The sequence below is a fragment of the Oncorhynchus nerka genome, linkage group LG5 (assembly GCF_034236695.1).
Source record: "Oncorhynchus nerka isolate Pitt River linkage group LG5, Oner_Uvic_2.0, whole genome shotgun sequence".
Lineage (NCBI taxonomy): Eukaryota > Metazoa > Chordata > Actinopteri > Salmoniformes > Salmonidae > Oncorhynchus > Oncorhynchus nerka.
In genome coordinates this window covers 48064281-48090431 of record NC_088400.1, presented here as the reverse complement: position 1 = coordinate 48090431, position 26151 = coordinate 48064281, and the positions used below count along the sequence as shown (strand labels likewise).

The 26151-nt window shown below is 48.5% G+C and overlaps 1 protein-coding gene across 1 annotated transcript; it reads right to left on the bottom strand.

Annotated features, from left to right (window-relative positions):
• On the bottom strand, positions 1-26017 carry vimr2 (vimentin-related 2). Its single transcript, XM_065018236.1, is given in 11 exon segments — positions 1-861; positions 8744-8868; positions 9298-9408; positions 12186-12323; positions 13766-13903; positions 16034-16129; positions 23728-23847; positions 24209-24358; positions 24801-24945; positions 25766-25854; positions 25856-26017. Coding segments are annotated over 11 exon segments (1185 nt in total). The 5' UTR covers positions 25886-26017; the 3' UTR covers positions 1-818.
• Between the last annotated feature and the right edge of the window lie 134 nt (positions 26018-26151).

Genomic DNA, 26151 nt, shown 5'->3' with positions numbered 1-26151 from the left:
TGATGTCAAGCAAAATGTTTTTATTTTTATTGTTATGGTTTTAACTTGACTAAATTCCTCCAGGTGTCATGGGCAGAGAATGAGCAAATAAGTCAGGAACAGCACACAAGCTATCTGCTGGCCAGCTGTATGGGAGCTGCAGAATGTCAACTTCAATAACCAGTTCGCAAGTATACATGAACAGTGTAACTGACTTGACTGTCATTTCTGTGTAAAAACCCACATTAATGCAATGACTGTAAAACAAATGAATGGTGACCTGCCATGATTGGTTAAGGCTATCTTATTGGATATAAGAGCTGTCCAATGGCTGTGAAGAGTGGAGAGGTCAGTGGTTAAGAGCGTTTAATGGGCTCATGCTGGAGTGAGGGTTAACGGGAGGTAAATGATTCTGCAGAGTCAGTCAGTGTGTGTGTGTGTGTGTGTGTGTGTGTGTGTGTGTGTCATATCAGTGAGTTAGCTCCAGAGACTGTAGCCACAACAGATAGAAACCACTTAAGGAACTTTCACAGACACTGAATACACACTCTATCCAGTCCCATCCCCCTCCACACCCCAATGTTAGACAACTTCATCTATCTTATAGGACAGGGGTCACCTGCCAGTGACCTGTTATCAATGGCCCTGGCACGCCCTCCAGACCTCGTTAATCTGTCATGATACTTTTATATCTGCTCAAATGGTTGTGTGGCGGTTAGCTTCATGTGATCTCTAATGGCCGACTTAGGTCTGTTGTGTTTTGGCAACGCATGAAATCTGTATGGGAGGATATCCATCGCCGAAAGCAGGTTGGTTGGTCTGGTCTGCATCGGTTCCTCTCACAGGTAGCAAAGCCTCTCATCCTCCTCTTCCACCAAACCTCTGGGAATAGAAGAGAGGAAAGGGAAGAGAGGAAAAGGAAAACTGTAAGAAGGTCTGCTGATAACACACACACACACACACACACACACACACACACACACACACACACACACACACACACACACAGAGTTCTTCCACTTCAGCTAGGAGGACTTAGACTCAACATGGCTAGCCTCCATAGAAACATTGTCTGTTTTATTTACTTCTTAATAAGCCACTATGAAAGCATACCTATCGGAGTTACGGATATTGCTTTTTCATATTATTGATTTCAACCAGATTGTTTAGATAAGATGTGAATTAGATCAGATGAATTCCATCAGTTGTGCCTATTTTTCCTATTTCATTCATTATAGCCACCATATCAGGGCTAGGGGTAATCTCAATATCTGTTTAGACCTCTGCTTGTTCTTGTTGTGTCGTCTACCACTAAGACATTGTTTGTGTCCCAAATGGCACCTTATTCCCTATAGTGCACTACTTTTGACCAGAGCCCTATAGGCCCTGCTCACAGTCCGAGTTACACACGTAACACTGCAAGCAAGTGAATTGTCAACATTAAGACTCCGTCACTGGGGAGCTACAACAGCAGCGAGCATCTGGTCCAAATGGCTCAGTGTACATTTTACAGGCGAGACTCGTGTCATAAGGCTCTCTTCTGCAGACACATTTCCAAGGTGTGGAGAGAAGCTTTTTTTCCATTTCTTATTCATGCTTTTAAATCACAGATGACAAAACAGCCCTGTTAACAAGATGTTTAAAAAAGTTAAGCAATGTCGCACCCAGACCGTCTTGCCTGCCTGTGTCTTGACAAAGTGTTTGTGTGTGTATGTAAATGTGTGCGCGTGTCTTGAGTCTATGTGGTGCGCGTCGTTGGAACAGTCTGTTCAGGAACCAGAGTGTTTAAAAGATGCTACGGTGGGTTGCGGGGCTGCTGACATTAACAGGCTGGCGGATAAAGTGGCTTGGCAGAGACCCAGCCCACGGTCCTGACAGTGTGAGGTCCTCCCCACCCCCTGTCCATTTTAATGAGGAATTGTTTGAGGCTGCCTCTTCCTGAGCCGCAAGGATGTATGGGGGGGGCTCCCAAGGATCGGATGCGTAAGGAAGGGGAGTCCAAATGTAGGGGGGTCGGCAAGGGCAAAGTGCATCCCTCTACATACCAGGATGGCAGATGGTTGAGCGCACAGACAGACACAACAGGAGGGAGACATGACAGAAACACAAAAAAACGTCTTCAATAGGCACACCGGACAGGAAACTGCATCATGTTTTCTGGGGCTGTCGTAGGGTCTGTTTCCTGTGACCCCTGTTAACCTTGAATGTCAGGCCTTTGTTCTCAGGAATGTCTTAATATGGATATGGAGTTGCCCAGGTGACATGTCACACATACTACATGTTCACAGTGTAGGGCTGTGAACAAAATCGAAAATATTGCGTCATCTGAAGACGCCATTGTCATTGTAATACTACAGAGGCCTCTGTACACTCTTCTCAGTTTACATCAACAACATAGCTCAGGCAGTAGGAAGCTCTCTCATCCATTTATATGCAGATGATACAGTCTTCTACTCAGCCGGCCCCTCCCCGGATTTAGTTTTAAACGCCCTACAAGAAAGCTTTTTTAGTGTCCAACAAGCTTTCTCTGCCTTGTTCTGGACACCTCCAAAACAAAGGTCATGTGGTTTGTTTAGAAGAATGCCCCTCTCCCCACAAGTGTGATTACTATCTCTGAGGGTTTAGAGCTTGAAGTAGTCACCTCATACAAGTACTTGGGAGTATGGCTAGACGGTGCACTGTCCTTCTCTCAGCACATATCAAAAGCTGCAGGCTAAAGTTCAATTTGGTTTCCTCTATCGTAATCGCTCCTCCTTAACCCCAGCTGCCAAACTTAACCCTGATTCAGATGACCATCCTACCGATGCTAGATTACAGAGACGTCATTTATAGATCGGCAGATAAGGGTGCTCTCAAGCAGCTAGATGTTCTTTACCATTCAGCCATCCGATTTGCCACCAATGCTCCTTATAGGACACATCACTGCACTCTATACTCTTCCGTAAACTGGTAATCTCTGTATACATGTCGCAAGACCCACTGGTTGATGCTTATTTATAAAACCCTCTTAGGCCTCACAATCTGAGATATCTACTGCAGCCCTCATCCTCCACATACAACACCCGTTCTGTCAGTAACATTCTGATAAAGGTCCCCAAAGCACACACATCCCTGGGTCGCTCCTGTTTTCAGTTCGCTGCAGCTAGCGACTGGAACGAGCTGCAACAAACACTCAAACTGGACAGTTTAATCTCAATTTCTTCATTCAAAGACTCAATCATGGACACTTACTGACAGCTGTGGCTGCTTTGCGTGATGCATTGTCTCCTCTACCTTCTTACCCTTTGTGCTGTTGTCTGTGACCAATCATGTTTGAACAATCATTAGTTAACCTCTTGAAACTAGGGGGCACCATTTTCATTTTTGGAAAAATAATGTTCCCAAAGTAAACGGGCTATTTTTCAGGACCAGATAATAGAATATGCATATAATTGACAGCTTAGGATAGAAAACACTCTAAAGTTTCCAAAACTGTAAAAAATATTGTCTGTGAGTATAACAGAACTGATATTGCAGGCGAAAGCCTGAAAAATCCAATCAGGAAGTGACTCTTATTTAGAAACCGCTGCGTTCTTATTGCGTCCCTATTGAGCAGTGAAAGGGATATTAACCAGATTCTTTTTTCTATGGATTCCCTAATGTGTCTAGTGTCACAAGACATAGTTTCAGACTTTTATTTTGAAAAATGAGCGTGAGCGACAACATTGCATCAATGGTCAGCTGGTGGCTCTCAGAGTGATATGTGCGTAATAGACAAATGCGGCCATTGTTTCTCTCACCCCTACTAAGAAGCCAACTGACCCGGTTGATATATTATCGAATAGATATTTGAAAAACACCTTGAGGATTGATTATAAAAAAGGTTTGCCATGTTTTTGTCGATATTATGGATCTAATTTGGAATATTTTTCGGCGTTGTCGTGACCGCAGTTTCCGGTGGATTTGTCAACCAAACGTGAAGAACAAACGGAGGTATTTCAGCTATAAAAATGATCTTTATGGAACAAAATTAACATTTGCTGTCTAACTGGGAGTCTCGTCAGTGAAAACATCCGAAGATCATCAAAGGTAAACGGTTCATTTGATTGCTTTTCTGATTTTCGTGACCAAGTTTCTTGCTGCTAACTGGACATAATGCTATGCTAGGCTATCGATAAACTTATACAAATGCTTGTCTTGCTTTGGCTGTAAAGCATCATTTCAAAATCTGAGATGACAGGGTGATTAACAAAAGGCTAAGCTGTGTTTCACTATATTTCACTTGTGATTTCATGAACATGAATATTTTCTAGTCATTTTTGTCCATTGCGTTATGCTAATTAGTGTCAGTTGATGACAATTCTCCCGGATCCAGGATGGGTAGTTCCAAGAGTTAACACTGCTGTGCAGTCTTTTTCACTACCACATAAGCCATAAGCCCTGTAGGTTATCCATTGTTATGCATAGGGACATTTGGGTGAAATGTATCAATGTCTCGAGTATGGCGCTGGAGGGGATGGCTGCCATTTTACGGGCTCCTGACCAACTGTGCCATTTTGTTAGTTTCTTTTCTGCATTTTTGTAACTCATATTGTACATAATGTTGCTACCGTCTCTTATGACCGAAAAGAGCTTCTGGACATCAGAACAGCGATTATTCACCTCGAACTGGAAAAACATTTTTTCTTTAAAGATTCCGATGTGAAGGATATGCTTTGTCAAGACAAGGCACAAATTCCCATCATCAGCATGAAGACAGAGAAAAGGGGGGAGGAGTGCCTTGTAAGAATTCGCCAATGAGTAAGTAAACCACCACTACCCTCTATATTATTGGCCAACGTGGAATCATTAGAAAATTAGCTAGACGATCTATGATTAAGACTACCCTACCAACGAACATTAAAAACTGTAATATCTTATGTTTCACCGAGGTGTGGCCAAACGTCGACACAGAGCTGGCTGGCTTCTCCGTGCATCAGCAGGACAGAGCAGCTACATCTGGTAAGACGAGGGTCGGGGGTGTGTGTCTATTTGTCAGTAACTGATGGTGCGCGATGTCTAATATTAAAGAAGTGTCGAGGTATTGCTCGCCTGAGGTATAATACCTCATGGTAAACTGTAGACCACACTATCTACCAAGCGAGTTCTCATTTATACTATTCGTAGCCGTCTATTTACCACCACAAACCGATGCTGGCACTAAGACCGCACTCAATGAGCTGTACAAGGCTCATTGTACAAGGCCATAAGCATAAGCTTCTGGAAAATGCACATCCAGAAGCGGTACTCCTAGTGGCCGGGGACTTTAATGCAGGCAAACTTAAGTCTGTTCTACCAGCATGTCAAATGTGCAACCAGAGGAGAAACCAGAGGAGGAAAAAAAGAAACATACAAAGCTCTCCCTCGCCATCCATTTGGCAAATCTGCCAATAATTCTATCCTCCTGATTCCTACTTACAAATAAAAACTAAAGCAGAAAGTACCAGTGACTCGCTCAATACGGAAGTGGTCCGATTACACAGATGCTATGCTACAGGACTGTTTTCCTAGCACAGACTGGAATATGTTCCAGAATTCATCCAATGGAATTGAGGAGTATACCACCTCATTCACTAGCTTCATCAATAAGTGCATCGACGACGTCGTCCCCAGTGACCATACGTACATTTCCGAACCAGAAGCCATGGGTTAAAGGCAAAATCCACACTGCGCTAAAGACTAGAGCTGCCGCTTTCAAGGAGCAAGACACTAATCCGGACGCTTATAAGAAATCCCGCTATGCCCTCAGATGAACTATCAAACAGGCAAAGTGTCAATACAGGACTAAGTTTGAAAAATATTTTACAGACTACAAAAAGGGAGACCCAGCCGCAAGCTAACCAGTGACGAAAGCCTACAAGAAGAGCTAAATGCTTTTATATGCGCTTCGAGGCAAGCAACACTGAAACAAGCATGAGAGCACCAGCTGTTTGAGACAATTGTGTGATCACACTCTCCGTGAGCAAGACCTTATAACAGGTCAATATTCACAAAGCCGTGGGGCCAGATGGATTACCAGGACGTGAACTCAAAGAACGCACGGGCCAACTGGCAAGTGTCTTCACTGCCATTTTCAACTTCTTCCTGACCGAGTCTCTAATACCTACATGTTTCAAACAGACCACCATAGTCCCTGTGCCCAAGAAAGTGAAGGTAACCTGCCTAAATGATTACCGCCCTGTAGCACTCATATCGGTAGCCATGAAATGCTTTGAAAGGTTATGACTCACAACATCATCATGCCGGAAAACATAGACCCACTCCAATTCACATACCACCCTAACAGATCCACAGATGACACAATTTTTTGTCACACTCCACACTGCCCTTTCCCACCTGAACAAAAGGAACACCTATGTGAGAATGCTGTTCATTGACTACAGCTCAGAATTCAACACCAAAGTGCACACAAATCTCATCACTAAGCTAAGGAACCTGAGACTAAACACCTCACTCTGCAACTGGATCCTGGACTTCCTGTCGGGATCCTGGACTTCCTGTAAGGGTAAGCAACAACACACTGGGGCCCCTCAGCGCTGCATGCTCAGTCCCAGTCCCCTCATGTACTCCCTGTTCACCCATGACTACATGGCCAAGCACGACTCCAACACCATCATTAAGTTTGCTGACGACACAGCAGTGGTAGGCCTGATTACCAACAGCGATGAGACAGTCTATAGGGAGGAGGTCAGAGACCTGATAGTGTGGCGCCAGGACAACAACCTCTCCCTCAATGTGAGTAAGACAAAGGAGATGATCATGGACTACAGGAAAAGAAGGGCCAAACAGGTCTCCATTAACATCGACAGGGCTGAAATGGAGCGGGTCGAGAGTTTCAAGTTCCTTGGTGTCCACATCACCAACGAACTATCATGGTCCAAACACACCAAGACAGTTGTGAAGAGGGCACAGCAAAACCTTTTCCCCCTCGGGAGACTGAAAAGATTTGGCATAGGTCCCCAGATCCTCAAGAAGTTCTACAGCTGCATCCTGACCGGTTGCATCACCACCTGGTATGGCAACTACTCAGCATCTGACCCGTAAGGCGCTTGTGTGTACGGCCCAGAGCTTCCGGACATCCAGGACATATATACTAGGCGATGTCAGAGGAAGGCCCCAAAAATGTTAAAGATTCCAGTCACCCAAGTCATAGACTGCTCTCTCTGCTACTGCATGGCAAGTGGTACCGCAGCGCCAAGTCTAGAACCAAAAGGTTCCATAACAGCTTCTACCCCAAGCCATAAGACTGCTGAAAAATATATCAAATGGCCGCCCGGACTATTTTACACCCCCCCCCTTTGTTTTTACACTGCTGCTACTCGCTGTTTATTATCTACGCATAGTCACATTACAAATTTCCTCGACTTAACTGTAGCCCCGTACATTTACTCGGTACCTGTACGCCCTTATTATAGCCTCATTATTGTTATGTAATTCTCTTGTGTTACTTATATATATATATATATATATATATTTAATTTGTGTTTATTTAGTAATTATTTCATTAACTCAGTGGTGGGCCGTCAGGGCCAGCAAGGCCTTCTCTGCTGGCCTAAACATCATCAGAATATAATTTTTTTTAAATATATTTTCCCACAAATATGTATTAAATTATTCCCCAGAGTAAGAGTTATCCTCTTAATTTCATAGCTTTCCTCTTGGTTGCACTGCTTTCAGCCATCATGTGTTGCCAGGGGTCTAAAATCTGCCCTCAGGCCTTCAAAATCAACAGTGCGGGCGCTTGTAGCTTAAAGTGAATGGAAATGAAAATTTAGTGTCAACCAATCAGCTTTAGAGTTGGCTATTGTACGCCTGCTGGCTGGCTCCAGTGTTACACAGGAGCCAGCTAGCAGGCGTAGTGCGTGCACGTCTTTTGATTGGATTACCAATATTGAGAGGCAGGTCCTATATGGGCAGGTCTATGCAAACCTCAGAACTAGGAAACTGAATTTGATAAACTAATTAATTTGCGTACTACTAAGCTGTTTTTTTAACCCACAATGGCGGAAGGAGGAGAAGATATCGATTTGGTCGAGGATATAATTATAACGCCATTCTCAAGACAAACTTTTCAAGTAAAGTTAGACATTGTCAGTAGAGGTCGCCCGACGCCGACCCTACAAAGCCTGTCACAGGCGGGAAAGTTCGCTCGCTCGTTCGTTCGCCACTTTCAAAGTTCCAACTAGGAGCGCTATCAATGGCTCACAGGCTCCGAGAAGCACTGCAAACTGTACTGCCTATTATTTGCAAGTGATAGATTTGGTGTTTGGAGCCACACTGGCTTTGCAAACTTGAGTTGTCTAACCAAGGCAGCAATGAGACACGGCTGGGCACTTACAAGCAAGGTTGCTTTTGAAAACTTTTGGGGACACCCGAGTGGATCTACAGCTCAACGAACAAGCGCGCAGGGCAACAGGAGCTGCACAATGAAAAGGTATTGTACTCTTCCCCTGCAATTCTATGAATAAAAATGTCAATTTCAAGGTGACGCAACGCCTGGTTTTATACTGCGTTTCTGTCTAAATGTATAGTGTCTAGAGCCATGGCATCATAATGATGGTAATAAGAGGTGGATTAATTCGGGTGGGACTGTGTAGGACCTCACTGAAGGCCCAGCCCCCAGGCCCACGGCACGCCACTGCATTAACTAAATTTCTTGAACTGCATTGTTGGTTAAGGGCTTGTAAGTAAGCATTTCACGGTAAGGTTGTTGCGCATGTGACAAATACAATTTGATAAGGCCCACCTGTAGGCAGCGATCTCGATTTCCCGGGCCATCTTCTGACCCAGCAGCTCCTCGTAGTCATCACATTGTTCCGTCATCTGGACCTGCAGTTCATGCTGCTGCCTCCGCATCTCCTCAAGACGACACTGAGGAGAAACAGAGAGATAATGGGCCACGTTCTAATAGCCGCACAAGCATACTACCACTTAGTATTAAGCCATGTATCTATGTATTGGACACATTCTAAGTGGTATGCTAGTGTGGTTATTGGAACAGAGCCATTGGGTTTATGGGATGGGTGGAGGGAGAAGTTATTGGAATAGAGCCATTGGGTTTATGGGATGGGTGGAGGGAGAAGTTATTGGAATAGAGCCATTGGGTTTATGGGATGGGTGGAGGTAGAGTTTGACCCTAACGTCTGGTCTATGGTCTGATATTTAACTTTCTACCCTTAGGATTGAGGGTAGGGTAAACTGTTCATAGATCTGTGATTAGGGGCCGTGTCTACTTGGAGCAGAGATGGTGGGGTACTGTACTGGGGTCAGTTTAAGCTCGGTGTGGTCTGTCCCTCTTACCTCCAGCTCAAAGATCTCCTCCACATACGCTTCTCTCTTCATCTCAATCTCATCTTCCAGCTCCTCACCACACTTCTCCAGCTCTGCAAGCTCCTTTTCAAGCTCTGCAATCTATACACACAGGTATAAACGCAAAAACACAGAAATTAAGGTACATGGTCAGAGGAAACATGAGATGCGTGACTTAATCTCTGCCAATGTCATTCTAAACAGCACATTGAAACCTCTAACTGTATACTCTCTTACTAACACACACACATACAATCACACCTGGCTCCCTGCTGTAAGTCCACTGAACAAAAATGTGAATCCAACTGTTAAGTTTTTTTTTTGTTAAGTACTTTGTACCCGCTGCTTTTAAGGTATGTGTGTCCCCATAGGAGGCAGTGTTTTTGATTATTGAAATTGTTTACTTTCGTTTGTATTCTGTTTTTGTTCCCAGGGGGGAAGGGGAAGGCACCTAGGGAGTGCTTAGGCACACATAAGGGAGTGCTTAGGCATACATAACCCGTAGTATTCACTGTCTATGCCCACTAGGTAAGACCTGGGCGGACCACCCCCTGTATTTTGGTTGGCGCACCAGGTGGTGCTAAGTAGTGGGTAGGCAGGTAAGGTAGGAGAGGGTAGGTTAGGTAAGTAGTGGGGTAGGCCGGTAAGGTAGGAGAGGGGACTTTGACATTAACTTTCTTTGCTTTTGTTCCGTCCAGACCCTTTTCCCAAAAATTACAGTGGGATGAAATAAATTCCCAGTAAACGGTAAATTCTCTGTCTTTGTCATCTTTACTCGCACTTATAATCCCATACCTCTTTCACTCTATGGGGAGTTGAGTTGTAGCAGGGCGTTGCGCTACCTCCTCCGAGAGGCGTACGTAACACCAACATGTAAAGTGTTTAATGAATTGAAATAAAAGATCGCAGAAATTTTCCATACACACGAAAAGCTTATTTCTCTAAAGTTTTGTGCACAAATGTGTTTACATCCCTGTTAGTGAGCATTTCTCCTTCGCAAAGATAATCCATCCACCTGACAGGTGTGGCATATCACAAAGCTGAATAAACATCATGATCATTACACAGGTGCAACTTGTGCTGGCGACAATAAAAGACCACTCTAAAATGTGCAGTTTTTGTCACAACACAATACCAGATGTCTCAAGTTGAGGGAACGTGCAATTGGCATGCTGATTGCAGGAATGTCCACTAGAGCTGTTGCCAGAGAATTTAATGTTGATTTCTCTACCATAAGCCACCTCTAACGTTTTAGAGAATTTGCAGACCACGTGTATGGCGTCATGTTGGCTGATGTCAACGTTGTGAACAGAGTGCCCCATGGTGGCGGTGGGGTTATGGTATTGGCAGGCTTAAGCTACGGACAACAAATGCAATTGCATTTTATCGATGGCAATTTGAACGCACAGAAATACCGTGAAAGGTATCTATGACCAACAGATTGCATATCTGTATTTCCAGTCATGTGAAATCCATAGACTAGGGCCTTAATGCATTTATTTAAATTGACCGATTTCCTCGTGTGAACTGTAACTCAGTAAAATCTTTGAAATTGTTGCATGTTGCGTTTATATTTTTTGTCCAGAGAAGTTAAACAATTAGCTGTCAGAGGATGAGGATACGTCCTAAATGGCACACGATTCTCTATATAGTGCATTACTTTTGTCATCTGGTCAAAAGTAGTGAACTACATATGGAGCCATCTGGCAGACGGCCCCAGTCAACTAGGTCTCTCTCTCTCCCTCCCCTGGTCGGATGCCGTGTGTGTGGGCAGGGGGGGTTGGGTGTGTGTCATCCCCATCAATGCATGTTCTACTCTATTATACACACCTCTAAGCTGAGCCTGATTTCACTGCAAGGTTGTTTGTTTGGCCAAGTTGTGTCTCAGTGAGAAACCAGAACTGGGACATCCATCACGGCCGGTGAGAGATAGATTAAGGGAGGGGAGAAAGACAGGCAGGGACGTGTCCATCAGACTAGGCCCAGGCTAGGCAGAGCGAGGGCTCGCGTGCTGCACATTAAGGGAAGAGGAGACGGTGTTATGAGAGTGCGACTGCGGTTACAGAGGGGGCCTGTTTATTTAAAGACCACAACCTCGGTAATGGGAACCAAACCGCCATGTTTGTTGTGGAAATGGAGAGGTGTCGGCTGTGGTCCGACCACTGATGATTACGGTGGAGCGAGCAGTTAAGCCAGTTACTGTCGATTTAAGTCATTGACTGATTCTATTAAGTCTGGATTCTTGAATGATAGATGAACTGCAATGGGAAGTTACATCATTTCCTTGAATACTGTAAACTTGAGTGAATCATTGAGTTTCGGGGTGGTTGGAGACTAATTCTTGAAAGACTGTACTGAGACATTCTACCATTTTATCAATAAAGCCTCTCTGTTGTGTGTTTCTTTTTCTCTAGGAGACGGGGATGGGTGATATATGATGTTCTATTTCCATTGTTCAGTTTGGGGTTGGAGTCTCTGGAGACACAGAGGAGGAATGTGTGAAGTTTTAAGAAGTTGATGATGAAGAAGAGAGAGTACTGTGAAAAGTCTGTCTAATAATATGAGAGAGAGAGAGAAAACGCTAGAGAAGTCACTCATTGAGAACTCCTGAGGAGTGAACTGCCTTTCTCTCCCTAAACTTTACTGTCTGTGGGAAGAAGCCATACATTTTCTACAATTCCTCTTGATTTCGTGGCTGATGTTTGATGCTGAACTCATGGTGGGGCTGGCTTTTCTGAGGAGATGTCTGAGAACTGTAAATTTACTGGAAGGAAAGTTTACGGGAGAGAAAGAAACTTGAGAAACAGTCAAAATCAGCAGGTAGTGATTGTCTGAGAAAAAGTAGGTGAATGCCAGAGAGAGAGATAACGGTTCCTCACCAGTTTCTTCAGTTCGCTGACGTCTGTTATCTGGCCAACGCCTGTGACCCCCGCAGGTCTGGCCACCGTCAGCTCCTTTCCAGCTCCAATGGCGACAACAGCACCAGCAACAACCGCACCAGTTTCCCTGCACTCACACTGGAAACATAACATAGTTCACTGCATGACACTAGTTGACAGAGTTTCCCTTAAATTACTTCCCAGGGGAGGGGGGGGGGGGGGGGGGGGGTAGCCACAAGTACAATAACCACAAGTAGATATTTCAGTCTTACGGTCGTTGTTTAGAAATGCAGTATGCGTGGGTTATTCATGTGCAATGAAGTCCGTATGTAGATAGTGTGTTAACCTTTCCCCCATAAAGGGAATGGTGAAGAGGAACAACTTAGACAGCAAACGAGTGGCAACAAGGGCTCACAGGTGTGTCAGAGTCATCCAGCAATCACAATCACACTTCAATCCCAATGGCAATCATTTGGGGATGGAGACAATTGCACCTTGTGAGACACTAATGGAGGCCAGGCCCAGACCGCAAGCTGTCCAGCTGGCAATGAACGAGGGAAGGATGAAGTGGGAAGGAGAGTGTAAGTGTCTGGGTTAGAGAGACTAAGAACTGTGGTCAATTTCAACTAGTTCTCACAGTCTCACATCCGAATGAAACATTTATCCATGTTTTGCAAACGTCAAATTTCGAAGTAGTTGCAAATGTCAAATTTCAAAGTGTGTAAGGTTAAGTTTAGGAATTAACTTCTAATGTTTAAGGTTAGGGCTACGTTTAGGAATGAACTTTGAATGTTAAAGGTTAGGGTTAAGTTTAGGCATTAAGTCCGAAACCTTAAAGTTTCTATCGCTGGATTCAAATTTGCAACCTTGGGGAATCAGAGGTAGATGCTCACGCCCAACCACCATCCCAGTCCACCACGGCCTCGCAAAACCAAAACTTACTTGACGGTAACAGCGCTCACTGTTGCCCATAGTGGCCGGTTTCCATGTCATCTTTTGACGTCCACAGACAAATGGACATCAACTATTGACTTTAATCACAGGTAACCTGGCTGGAAATTTAGCCCAAAGCCTTTTCACATACACATGCACTCACACACACCGCCTAGGGGCCTGGGAAGGAGCCCAGGGGTCTGATTACGAACGTGACCTCGCTTGGGGGGGCAGATATCCCCGACCCGGGACCCTATGGTGGGTCAGACCCCCCTGGAGAGCAAGGTTGACCCCAGCAGAGCACCTCTAGCTTGTAACACACTCACACAAACTCTCTTTCTGTAAAACACACCAACATAGACACACCAACGCAAGACACAGAGGGACAAAGTGGGTCTGTACTGGTGTGCGGCAGCACCTCCGAATCTAAGGTTCGCCTCCAGTGTTATGTCAAGAGGAAAAGAAAACAAGCGGGCACGTCCCTCTGCGATGTGAGAAGGCTCAGATTTAGCCAGACGGTTTGGGGAAGAAAGGGGGAGTGGTGTGTAGCCGGTGAGTGCACTGTCAGGAGTTACATTGACGGGTGTGTGTGTTCTGTGTTCTGTTTTTGTGACATGCACATTGTGTGTATGCTCCAGACTCTGTACCTGGATGGTCTCAGCCAGCTGGCTGTAGTTCTCCTTGATATCTATGAGGGCTGACTTGATGTCAGGGTTGCAGAACTCCAGGACTCCTCTCCCTGCTGCAGCTGGACCCTCTACAGGGGCCACCATGTTCTGAACCGTCTGCACACACACACACACACACACACACAATTAAGTAAGTGGATAACAACAGTAAGCCCCCACCGTGTACGTCTTCAGGTCACAATACCTAAAACTCCATCATTAACCTCCATGCATATATCATAGCAGAATGAAGTGCTGGAGAAATACCAAAGCAGCTTGACCCTCATCTAATTTTTCCTCGACATGAGTAACGGCGCCTTATTCATCAGGAGAATAGGTGTTTGGAAATGCCTGATAATAATAGCAGTTAATAAAACAAAGGGGGACTTCTGTTTTCATTTGGTATTGAGCTGGTGCTGTGAGTTATTCAGTGCAGGGAGTTATGGAGCATGTCCCTGAGGGAGTGTGTTAAACGTAGCCGGCCAGCCGAGTGGCCGGGATTCACAGAGGAGAAAAAAAAAAACTGAGTGATGGAACTGCCTCGCTTTCTCCCTCTCTCACTGCTCCCAGTTTCTTTTCTCTCTGCCTCGGCCTCTCCTACCGCCTCAGCCTCTCCTATCTTCTTTTCTGCTGTCTCCCTCTGCCCCTCTCCCTCTGATATTGTATTAACACCCCTACTCTTACGAAGTGCCATGGGATCTTTAGTGACCACAGAGAGTCAGGACACCCATTTAATGTCCCATCCGAAAGACTGCCCCCAACACAGGGCAATGTCCCCAATCACTGCCCTGGTGCATTGGAATATTTTTCTTAGACCAGAGGAAAGGGAGCCTCCTACTGGCCCTCCAACACCATTTCCAGCAGCATCTGGTCTCCCTTGCAGGGACCAACCAGGACCAACCCTGCTTAGCTTCAGAAGCAAGCCATCAGTGGGATGCAGGGTGGTATGCTGCTGAGATTGCCCTGTGTAGGGTGCCGTCTTTCGGGTGGGACGATAAACGAGTGCCTTTCTGTGGTCACTAAAGGTCCCATGGCATTTATGGTAAGAGTAGGGGTGTTAACCCCGGTGTCCTGGCTAAATTCCCAATCTGGCCCTCATACCATCATGACCCCCTAATCATCCCCAGCTTCCAATTGGCTCATTCATCCCTCCTCCTCTCCGCTGTAACTATTCTCCAAGTTGTGCTGTAAATGAGAATGTGTTCAGTCAACTTACCTGGTAAAATGGAAAATAAATAAAATGATTGGTCTATAAACTCATTTACCACCTGGTGATGTCACCGGGCAAGCTAAAACAGACATTTCCGGTGGTCTTTTCAAACACTAAAAGGGCATTATTATTTTCACGATTTCACAGTATTATTCCAACCTCCAACAATACATTTCACTGCACCTATCCGGTGTTTGTGACAATAAATGTCAAACAAATATAGTGTGGAAATATATAGAAAACACAGGTCAATTATGTTTTTGACTGCACTGGGCCTTTAAAGATATGTGGGTTTTTGGTAATGAAATTACAAGGCACACGGCGATATTTATTAAAATAACCGGAAAGGAAAATAATTTCTCCAAAAACAAAATATAAGTGTTGATATTAGTTGGCAGAGGTCTTTACCTCAACTTGTGTGTTGATGTATTTCTAATACCCGTTAAGACTTGTTGTTTGCAGATGTTTTCCCCCCCTTTCCCTCTGTTTGACCAGAAATTAAAGCCATTACTTGATATGCTCTTGTGAACTTCACATGTTAGAAATTTCCTTCAACAACTGGTCATATCACCTGTGAGATCTATCCTTGGCAAGGCTTATTCTTGGCTCTACCCTGCTTTGCTCTAATCCTGTCTCAGTACCACAATTGTTCCTCGTAAAATAACTACTGTTCATGGTAAAAACCTGGTCAACAAGGTGGCCGGGGTCATCTGAACCCGTGTTGCCCCCCGGCAAACCCTAATGGGAATCTCTCCAACACCTGCCCTTGTCTGGAGTTTTAGTGGCTTTGGCTAAACAGAAAAGCTTGCTGCTTGTGTAAAGGTGGTGGTTCAGCAAACCTTGCCAGAGATCTGAAGACTCAGTGGGTAAACAGTCTATTGGCATGCATGAAATATGGGTTCAAACCCAGTCACACATGTAAGTAATGACTCAGAGACCGATTGAGTAGTATACTTTTCCTCATGTGTGTACTAATACTGTGGGATAATCAATGTTTGCCATCCAGCCATATCTAGGATATGTCCCTTCTCTCTTACCGTCTCATGCTGTGCCTCCATGTGAGCCAGTTGTTCCTCATAGATGTTCACCTGCTCCCTCAGGGCCAGACAGTCTGTTGTCACTACATCCACTTCCTACAAAGGGGTGGCAGACAGCCAGGTCAATAGAAAACCTAAAGCACTCGTATGTTGAAAGCTCCCGCTTGTCTTTTGATAGACTAGATGTCATTTTCACAAGATTGCTTACACCAGTGTTTCCCAAACCGGGTGCTGGGGGCCCAAAGGGGTGCGCCTATTTGTTTTTGCCCCCGCACGAAGACGCTTGATTCAACTAATCAACTCGGCATTAAGCCTTTAGTTGAATCAGGTGTGTTAGTGCTCGGGCAAAAACTAAAATGTCTACCCCTTTGGGTCCCTGGAACCATAATTGGGAAACACTGGCTTGCACCAATCCAATCCTTTAATATCTACACTGAACAACATAAAACGCAACATGCAACAATTTCAAATATTTTACTGAGTTACAGTTCATAACAAGAAAGTCAATTGCAATAAATTCATTCAGCCCTAATCTTCCACATGACTGGGAATACAGATATGCATCTGTTGGTCACAGATACCTTAAAAAAAGGTAGGGGCCTGGATCAGAAAACCAGTCATCTGGTGTGACCACCATTTGCAGCGCAACACGTCTCCTTCACATGGAGTTGAACAGGCTGTTGAGTGTGGCCTGTGGAACATTGTCCCACTGCTCTTCAACGGCTGTGTGAAGTTGCTGAACCTTGACATTTTCAATGTCCAGGAATTGTGTACAGATCCTTGTGACATGGAGCCTTGCATTGTCATGCTGAAACATGAAGTGATGGCGGCGGACGAATGGCACGACAGTGGGGCTCAGGATCTCATCACGGTCTCTCTGTGCATTCAAATTGCCATCGATAAAATGCAATTGTGTTTGTTGTCAGTAGCTTATGCCTGCCCATACCATAACCCCACCGCCATCATGGCGCACACTGTTCACAATGTTGACATCAGTAAACCAGTTACGACGCCGAACTGCAATCAGGTCAAGACCCTGGTAAGGACGACGAGTACACGGATTAGCTCCCTGAGACGGTTACTGACAGTTTGCGCAGAAATTCTTTGGTTAAGCAACCCACATTTTCATCAGCTGTCCAGGTAGCTGGTCTCAAGACGGTCACGCAGGTGAAGAAGCCGGATGTTGAGGTGCTGGGCTGACATGGTTACGCATGGTCTGCAGTTGTGAGGCTGGGTGGACGTACAGCCAAATTCTCTAAAACTGCGTTGGAAATGGCTTATGGCAGATAAATTCATATTCAATTCTCTGGCCACAGCTCTGGTGGACATTCCTGCAGTCAGCATTCCAATTGCACACTCCATCAAAACTTTAGACATCGGTGGCATTGTGTTGTGTGACAAAACTGCACATTTTAGAGTGGCCTTTTATTGTCCCCAGCACAAGGTGCACCTGTGTAATGATCATGCTGTTTAAATCAGCTTCTTGTCAGGTGGATGGATTATCTTGGCAAAGGAGAAATGCTCACTAACACGGATGTAGGGAGGAGGGTAAGGGGCTAGGTGTGGTAAGGGGAAGGTAAGGGCTAGGGGTGGTAAGGGGTTGGGAGGAGGGTAAATGCTAGGGGTGGTAAGGGATAGGGAGGGGCAAGGGCTAGGGATGGTAAGGGGTAGGGAGGGGGTAAGGGCTAGGGGTGGTAAGGGCTAGGGAGGGGGTAAGGGCTAGGGAGGGGGTAAGGGCTAGGGAGGGGGTAAGGGCTAGGGAGGGGGTAAGGGGTTGGGAAGAGGGTAAGGGGCTAGGGGTGGTAAGGGCTAGGGGTTAGGGGTGGTAGGGAGGAGGGTAAGGGGCAGGGGCAGAGGGCTAGGAGTGGTAAGGGGCAGGTAAGGGCTAGGGGGTAAGGGGTTGGGCGGAGGGTAAGGGCTAGGGGTGGTAAGGGGGAGGGAGGGGGTAAGGGCTAGGGGGTAGGGGTTGGGAGGAGGGTAAGGGGCTAGGGGTGGTAAGGGGTAGGGATGGGGTAAGGGATAGGGGTGGTAAGGGGCAGGGAGGGGGTAAGGGCTAGGGGTGGTAAGGGGCAGGTAAGGGCTAGGGGTGGTAAGGGGTTGGGAGGAGGGTAAGGGGCTAGGGAGGGTAAGGGGTAGGGAGGGGGTAAGGGCTAGGGGGTAGGGAGGGGGTAAGGGCTAGGGGGTAAGGGTAGGGAGGAGGGTAAGGGGCTAGGCGTGGTAAGGGGTAGGGAGGGGGTAAGGGCTACGGGGGTAGGGAGGAGGGTAAGGGGCTAGGGGTGGTAAGGGGTAGGGAGGGGGTAAGGGCTAGGGGTGGTAAGGGGAAGGTAAGGGCTAGGGGTGGTAAGGGGTTGGGGGAGGGTAAGGGGCTAGGAGTGGTAAGGGGTAGGGAGGAGGGTAAGGGGCTAGGAGTGGTAAGGGGTAGGGAGGGGGCAAGGGCTGGGCTAGGGGGTAAGGGGTTGGGAGGAGGGTAAGGGGCTAGGGATGGTAAGGGCTAGGGGTTAGGGATGGTAGGGAGGAGGGTAAGGGGCAGAGGGCTAGGGGTGGTAAGGGGCAGGTAAGGGCTAGGGGGTAAGGGGTTGGGCGGAGGGTAAGGGCTAGGGGTGGTAAGGGGGAGGGAGGGGGTAAGGGCTAGGGGGGTAGGGGGAGGGAGGGGTAAGGGTTAGGGGGGCTAAGGGGCTAGGGAGGGGGTAAGGGCTAGGGAGGGGTAAGGGGTTGGGAGGAGGGTAAGGGGCTAGGGGTGGTAAGGGCTAGGGGTGGTAGGGAGGAGGGTAAGGGGCAGGGGCAGAGGGCTAGGGGTGGTAAGGGGCAGGTAAGGGCTAGGGGGTAAGGGGTTGGGGCGGAGGGTAAGGGCTAGGGGTGGTAAGGGGGAGGGAGGGGGTAAGGGCTAGGGGGTAGGGGTTGGGAGGAGGGTAAGGGGCTAGGGGTGGTAAGGGGTAGGGAGGGGGTAAGGGGCAGGGGTGGTAAGGGGCAGGAGGGGGTAAGGGCTAGGGGTGGTAAGGGGTTGGGAGGAGGGTAAGGGGCTAGGGAGGGTAAGGGGTAGGGAGGGGGTAAGGGATAGGGGGTAAGGGGTAGGGAGGAGGGTAAGGGGCTAGGCGTGGTAAGGGGTAGGGAGGGGGTAAGGGCTACGGGGGTAGGGAGGAGGGTAAGGGGCTAGGGGTGGTAAGGGGTAGGGAGGGGGTAAGGGCTAGGGGTGGTAAGGGGAAGGTAAGGGCTAGGAGTGGTAAGTGGTAGGGAGGGGGCAAGGGCTGGGCTAGGGGGTAAGGGTAGGGAGGGGGTAAGGGATAGGGGGGTAAGGGGTAGGGAGGAGGGTAAGGGGCTAGGCGTGGTAAGGGGTAGGGAGGAGGGTAAGGGGCAGGTAAGGGCTAGGGGTGGAAAGGGGTAGGGAGGAGGGTAAGGGGCTAGGCGTGGTAAGGGGTAGGGAGGAGGGTAAGGGGCAAGGGCTAGGGGTGGTAAGGGGCAGGTAAGGGCTAGGGGTGGTAAGGGGTTGGGAGGAGGGTAAGGGGCTAGGCGTGGTAAGGGGTAGGGAGGAGGGTAAGGGACTAGGCGTGGTAAGGACTAGGGGGAAAGGGGTAGGGAGGAGGTTAAGGGGCTAGGGGTGGTAAGGGGTAGGTAAGGGCTAGGGGTGGTAAGGGGTTGGGAGGAGGGTAAGGGGCTAGGGGTGGTAAGGGGTAGAGAGGGGGTAAGGGCTAGGGGTGGTAAGGGGAAGGTAAGGGCTAGGGGTGGTAAGGGGTTGGGAGGAGGGTAAGGGGCTAGGGAGGGTAAGGGTTAGGGAGGGGGCAAGGGCTGGGCTAGGGGTGGTAAGGGGTAGGGAGGGGGTAAGGGCTAGGGGGTAAGGAGGAGGGTAAGGGGCAAGGGCTAGGGGTGGTAAAGGGCAGGTAAGGGCTAGGGGTGCTAAGGGGTTGGGAGGAGGGTAAGGGGCTAGGAGTGGTAAGGGGTAGGGAGGAGGGTAAGGGGCTAGGCGTGGTAAGGGGTAGGGAGGAGGGTAAGGGACTAGGCGTGGTAAGGGGTAGGGAGGGGGTAAGGGCTAGGGGGTAAGGGGTTGGGAGGAGGGTAAGGGGCTAGGGGTGGTAAGGGGGTAAGGGCTAGGCGTGGTAAGGGGTAGGGAGGGGGTAAGGGCTAGGCGTGGTAAGGGGTAGGGAGGGGGTAAGGGCTAGGGGGTAAGGGGTTGGGAGGAGGGTAAGGGGCTAGGGGTGGTAAGGGGTAGGGAGGGGGTAAGGGCTAGGTGTGGTAAGGGGTAGGGAGGAGGGTAAGGGGCTAGGTGTGGTAAGGGGTAGGGAGGGGGTAAGGGCTAGGGGGTAAGGGGTAGGGAGGAGGGTAAGGGGTGGCAAGGGGTAGGGAGGGGTAAGGGCTAGGGGGGTAAGGGGTAGGGAGGAGGGTAAGGGGCTAGGCGTGGTAAGGGGTAGGGAGGGGCTAGGGGTGTAAGGGGTAGGGATGGTAGGGAGGAGGGTAAGGGGCTAGGGCGTGGTAAGGGGTAGGGAGGGGGTAAGGGCTAGGGCTTAGGGGTGGTAGGGAGGAGGGTAATGGGCAGGGGCTAGGGGTGGGGGTAAGGGGTAGGGGAGGAGGTAGGGCTAGGCGTGGTAAGGGGTAGGGAGGAGGGTAAGGGGCAAGGGATAGGGGTGGTAAGAGGCAGGTAAGGGCTAGGTGGGGTAAGGGATAGGGAGGAGGGTAAGGGGCTAGGTGTGGTAAGGGGTAGGGAGGGGGTAAGGGCTACGGGGGTAAGGGGTAGGAGGAGGGTAAGGGGCTAGGGGTGGTAAGGGGTAGGGAGGGGGTAAGGGCTAGGGAGGGTAAGGGGTAGGGAGGGTGTAAGGGCTAGGGGGTAAGGGGTAGGGAGGAGGGTAAGGGGCTAGGCGTGGTAAGGGGTAGGGAGGAGGGTAAGGGGCAAGGGCTAGGGGTGGTAAGGGGTTGGGAAGAGGATAAGGGGCTGTAAAGGGGTAGGGAGGGGGTAAGGGCTACGGGGGTAAGGGGTAGGGAGGAGGGTAAGGGGCTAGGGGTGGTAAGGGGTAGGGAGGGGGTAAGGGCTAGGGAGGGTGTAAGGGCTAGGGGGTAAGGGGTAGGGAGGAGGGTAAGGGCTAGGCGTGGTAAGGGGTAGGGAGGAGGGTAAGGGGCAAGGGCTAGGGGTGGTAAGGGGCTGGGAAGAGAATAAGGGGCTAGGCGTGGTAAGGGGTAGGGAGGGGGCAAGGGCTACGGGGGGTAAGGGGTAGGGACGAGGGTAAGGGGCTAGGGGTGGTAAGGGGTAGGAGGGGTAGGGAGGGGGGTGGTAAGGGCTAGGGGTGGTAAGGGCTAGGGAGGAGGGTAAGGGGGCAAGGGCTAGGGGTGGTAAGGGGCAGGTAAGGGCTAGGGAGGGTAAGGGGTTGGGAAGAGGATAAGGGGCTAGGGGCTGTAAGGGGGAAGAGGATAGGGAGGGGGTAAGGGCTAGGGGGGGTAAGGGGTAGGGAGGAGGGTAAGGGGCTAGGCGTGGTAAGGGGTAGGGAGGGGTAAGGGTAGGGGGTAAGGGGTTGGGAGGAGGGTAAGGGGCTAGGGGTGGTAAGGGTAGGGAGGGGGTAAGGGCTAGGGGTGGTAAGGGGTAGGGAGGAGGGTAAGGGGCTAGGAGTGGTAAGGGGTAGGGAGGGGGTAGGGCTAGGAGTGGTAAGGGGTAGGGAGGGGGTAAGGACTAGGGGGGTAAGGGGTAGTAGGGGGTAAGGGCTAGGGAGGGGTAAGGGCTAGGGGGTAAGGGGTAGGGAGGAGGGTAAGGGGCTAGGCGTGGTACGGGGTAGGGAGGGGGTAAGGGCTACGGGGGTAAGGGGTAGGGAGGAGGGTAAGGGGTGGTAAGGGGTAGGGAGGGGGTAAGAGCTAGGCGTGGTAAGGGGAAGGTAAGGGCTAGCGGTGGTAAGGCGTTGGGAGGAGGGTAAGGGGCTAGGGGTGGTAAGGGGTAGGGAGGGGGCAAGGGCTAGGGGTGGTAAGGGGTAGGGAGGGGGTAAGGGCTAGGGATTAGGGGTGGTAGGGAGGAGGGTAATGGGCAGGGGGCTAGGGGTGGTAAGGGGTAGGGAGGAGGTAGGGGCTAGGGGTCAATTTGAAATGCAGAACAAAAGTACCATGACACACTATTTCCTCAACCAGCAGGTAGCTAGACAACGCAATGCAGAGGAAGAGGGGCTAATTAGCTAAAAATGCCTTCGTCCTCGATTCCATTCAGCGGCAGGGTTTATCCAGCCCTTTTAAGTGCCTGATTAATTGGTGATGAATTCAATTACTCCTGGTGCTAGCATTTGTACCTGAATGCAAAACGGGTAGGGTCCAACGGCGGAACCTTCCTGCTGTGGCTGCCTGAACACATGGGTCCCTGATGGACGTCACACATAAGGCAAGCGGTTACTGTTATCTCTGGGCAAACACAAGGCCGTAAATTGGAGAGTCATGCACTCACAGTCTATGGACTGTAAAGACCAAAGAAATCCCCCCTAGATCACCCTTCTCTTCTCTTGTTCCTCATCCATCGCGTCAGGCTAGCTGTGCTTTATAGCACCGTCTTCTGCTTTGGATTTGGATGAGAACCAGCCAGCTCCTCCAGCCTTCTTCCACTGTGGGAAGCCTTGGTGGGAGCCTGCTGAACCTTTTAAACACTATAAGCCTCAGCCCCAGATAAAAGCTCAAAAGAACACTCCGAGAATTGGCTGGCAGAGAGACGGACAGACAGACCATGGAGTTTGTCCAAGATGTGGGCAGCTTTACCACAAAATACAAACAGGCTTAATCAATAGCTAATGGCAAGGCTGGATTTTAAATACCCAGCCATGCCTTGTTTTAAGCCTCTTCCAAAGTCTGTCTGCTTGCCTACTGAGAAAGACTGCAGCCTCCTCTCGTGGAGCTGCTTCCAACACCGGTTCACAATCACATACAATCTCTCCTCTCCCTGCCTGTTTCTGTTGGTTTGTTTGCCACCCGACTCTAAGCACTCTCCACGCTCCAGCTGCTTTCCAATCGGAGCCAGAATCTGAGCCAGCCAGCAGCATTACTGCACCGACTACATTACAGTCCGTATTGCATCTGTATAGGAGAAATTAAAAACTGAATGACTCAATAAGGAGACACGTCAACGGCCTCTCCCACATCTGGGCTGGCAGTGGGGAGATGGGCTGTGACGGCAGGGACATGTGTGGTGTGGTAGGCAGTGAGGGAATGGGATAGTAGGGTTTGTTAGGACTGGGGTTTTGTGGTTGTGTTGTGGCCACCGGCCCAGACTGTAGGACTGATAATTAATCAACACCCTGTGGGTAGAGATACAGAGGAGCAGCAGGGCTATGCTGAGCCACACAGCTTATGAAATTCGTTTTTTTGAATAGTAGAGAATAAAACAGTGTTGGCAAATCATGGCAATAGTGCCGTCTAGTGGTAGTTATACATTAGTACAGTCAGTTTATTAGTGCTCCTCAAGAGATTTTGGCCTTCTTTGACTATTTAGATAATTCAGGCTGCTTTCCACCCTTCCTTGCCTATTTGCAATCTTTCATTTTGAGGAATGAACAAACTGGGCAAATTGGGTATAATAGTTGAGCTACCACAAGTTAGATCTATGTCTATGTACAGGTTCTAAATTGACAGTAGCACACACACACACAGTCTACTTATTGTCAGAGAATAAAAGACCAACGAAGACACCAGTTCAACACAATTACTAAACAGTGACACCAAAATGGCACAGGAAGCGAGGTCATTACCAGGCCAACGTCTTCCTGTTCCAGTTGGACGAGGGTCCTCTGCTGAACGGTCTCCTCATACTGCTCCTGCAGACACTCCAGCTCTCTCCTCAGCTCCTCCACATCAAACAGGCTCTGGTCCTGGACACACACAATGACTTATCAGTCTGGCAATGGTAAGTAATGGTAATGGTCTGTGACAATGGCTACCTGTCAATTTGGCAGCCCGCGTGCCTCTCTGATTCAGAGGGGTTGGGTTAAATGCGGAAGACACATTTAAGTTGAATGCATTCAGTTGTACAACTGACTAGGTATACCCTCTTTCCGTCTGCACAGTGGCTGTACATATAGACGATCACGCTGACACATACACACTCACATTCGTTCGCACACACACTACTTATCTGTCACGGGAACCAACCACCATTAGACAACAGGTTCCTTTTCTCCTAGCATTCGTGTGACATGAATGCCTCCTCTCTGCTGCGTTGTTAATATGTACCCTCTCCTTGCGCAGTCTCTCCATCACGGCGTCCAGGCTGTATTCAGGGACAGCTACGGTAGTGGAGGTGGTCTGTTGGCCGGTCAACCTCTCCTCCAGCTCACAGATCTGGGCCTCCAGAGACTCATTGTCCTCCTCAAAGCAGCGTGCCTATAGGGCGCACACAGCATGTACAAATGGTATGGGAATGTACATGAATGTTAAGAGTTGCAAAATTCTGGTCATTTTCCCATAATTCCCAGTTTTTCCAGAAATCCCAGTTTGACTATTAGAATTCCTGCTTATTCCTTTCTTGATTGCGGGAATATTCCAAGTGTGATTTCTGGAAAATCTGGGAATTCGGGAAGGTTACCAGAATTTTGGGGGGGTTGCTTCCTTGGACCATCTGTGTAGAATAGACTTGGGTCAAATGCATAAGAAATACCTTTGAACTTTTGGGACTATCCCATTGGTTCTACTGTATTTGTTGGTCACTCTAAAATCGAGCACAGTGCTCAAGTTAGTGTTCATTGTGACCCTTAGGTGTCAAGTTTATATAACCTTATAGAACCGTAGAAGAATGTTTCAAGGGTTGAATCTATCCAGGGCTCACCATGTTGATGAGGGCGACAAAGCGATCATTTAGGGCGGCAATGATGCTGCGGTCTTTAGCGAATCGGACCAGACTCTCCTTATTGAGCATCTTGGCAGCCACAAAGTCCAGCTGGACACACGTACACTCCTCAGCAGCCGCACCCCTGTGGGAGACACACAGCTTATGAGATGCCTGAGTTTGTATAAAGCCCTGGAGAGAGACACACTAGCACAATACATTTCACAAAAGTATCAGCATCAGTTTTGTGCATGTACATAGAAAATCAAAGATAGCAATCCCTAAAAAGTCTTTAATGCATAGCATTGCTGCCCCACCCAAATTATATCTGTGTAAATGAACACAACCGAGGGGAATATATCATCATTATCTGATGGAAGTTTTTTTTTTTAAGGCATTTGTCAACACCCTTCAAACTTTTCCCTTGGGACAGACCACTAACGTAACCAAACGTGCGTAACGAACACTAAACACACAATAGCCAATTGGGGGACATTCAATACTGCATATGAAAACCATGCAAAGCTACCACACACACATGTGCTTGCAATTCAATGAAATAAACATTTAGAAATACTTAAGGAGTGAAAGGAAACAAACATCTGGTCCCTAGGATGTTGCTGCCTGGTCCCACAGATGTTGTCGGACACGTTCTAGTTTTAATCTAAGCAGTCCCCCAAGAAGAAAGGACACTAGCTTGCCGGCCTGTGGTACACCGTAGTAAACCCTCCTCAGTGCACAGGGTGTTCTCCATAAAGCCCTTTCCAGTGCTCCATACGCATGTTGAGTCATGTTTGATAGAGCTTACCGTAGCAAAACATTTTGTGACAGAAAACATAAATCCTTGAGTTTAGGTAGTACCTCCACATTTCACTCAGTTTCTAAATGCTTCCCCACCCCCCTACTGAACAGGACCCAGGCCCCCTAAGCCATGAAGAGGTGAGGGGGCTACCAAGAAACCACACACTGACCTGGCCTTGACCGCTGAGCGGTACTGCCCTCCACAGCCTCCGCCGGACCGTCCATTCCGACTCCACTGCTCCTCAAACTGCCGGGCGGTAGGACGACACTCTCAGCATGGCCATGGCTGATACTGGGACACGTACTGCAGGCTGGGGCTACAGTAACAAATAATGGCAAACGGATGACAGTGAGTCCAGTTTGAGGACTTTATACATGGAGATGAAGGGGAATGTTGCATCCAGGCGATGGATCTCTCACGGCCCGCTGACTGGACTAACTATAGGGGCTCACACCAACAGCTGGCCATTTCACACGGAGCAGACAAGTCAGCCATAGCAACGATGTCACCATATTGTTTATCTGATTCTTAAGATTTCCAAAAAGGGGG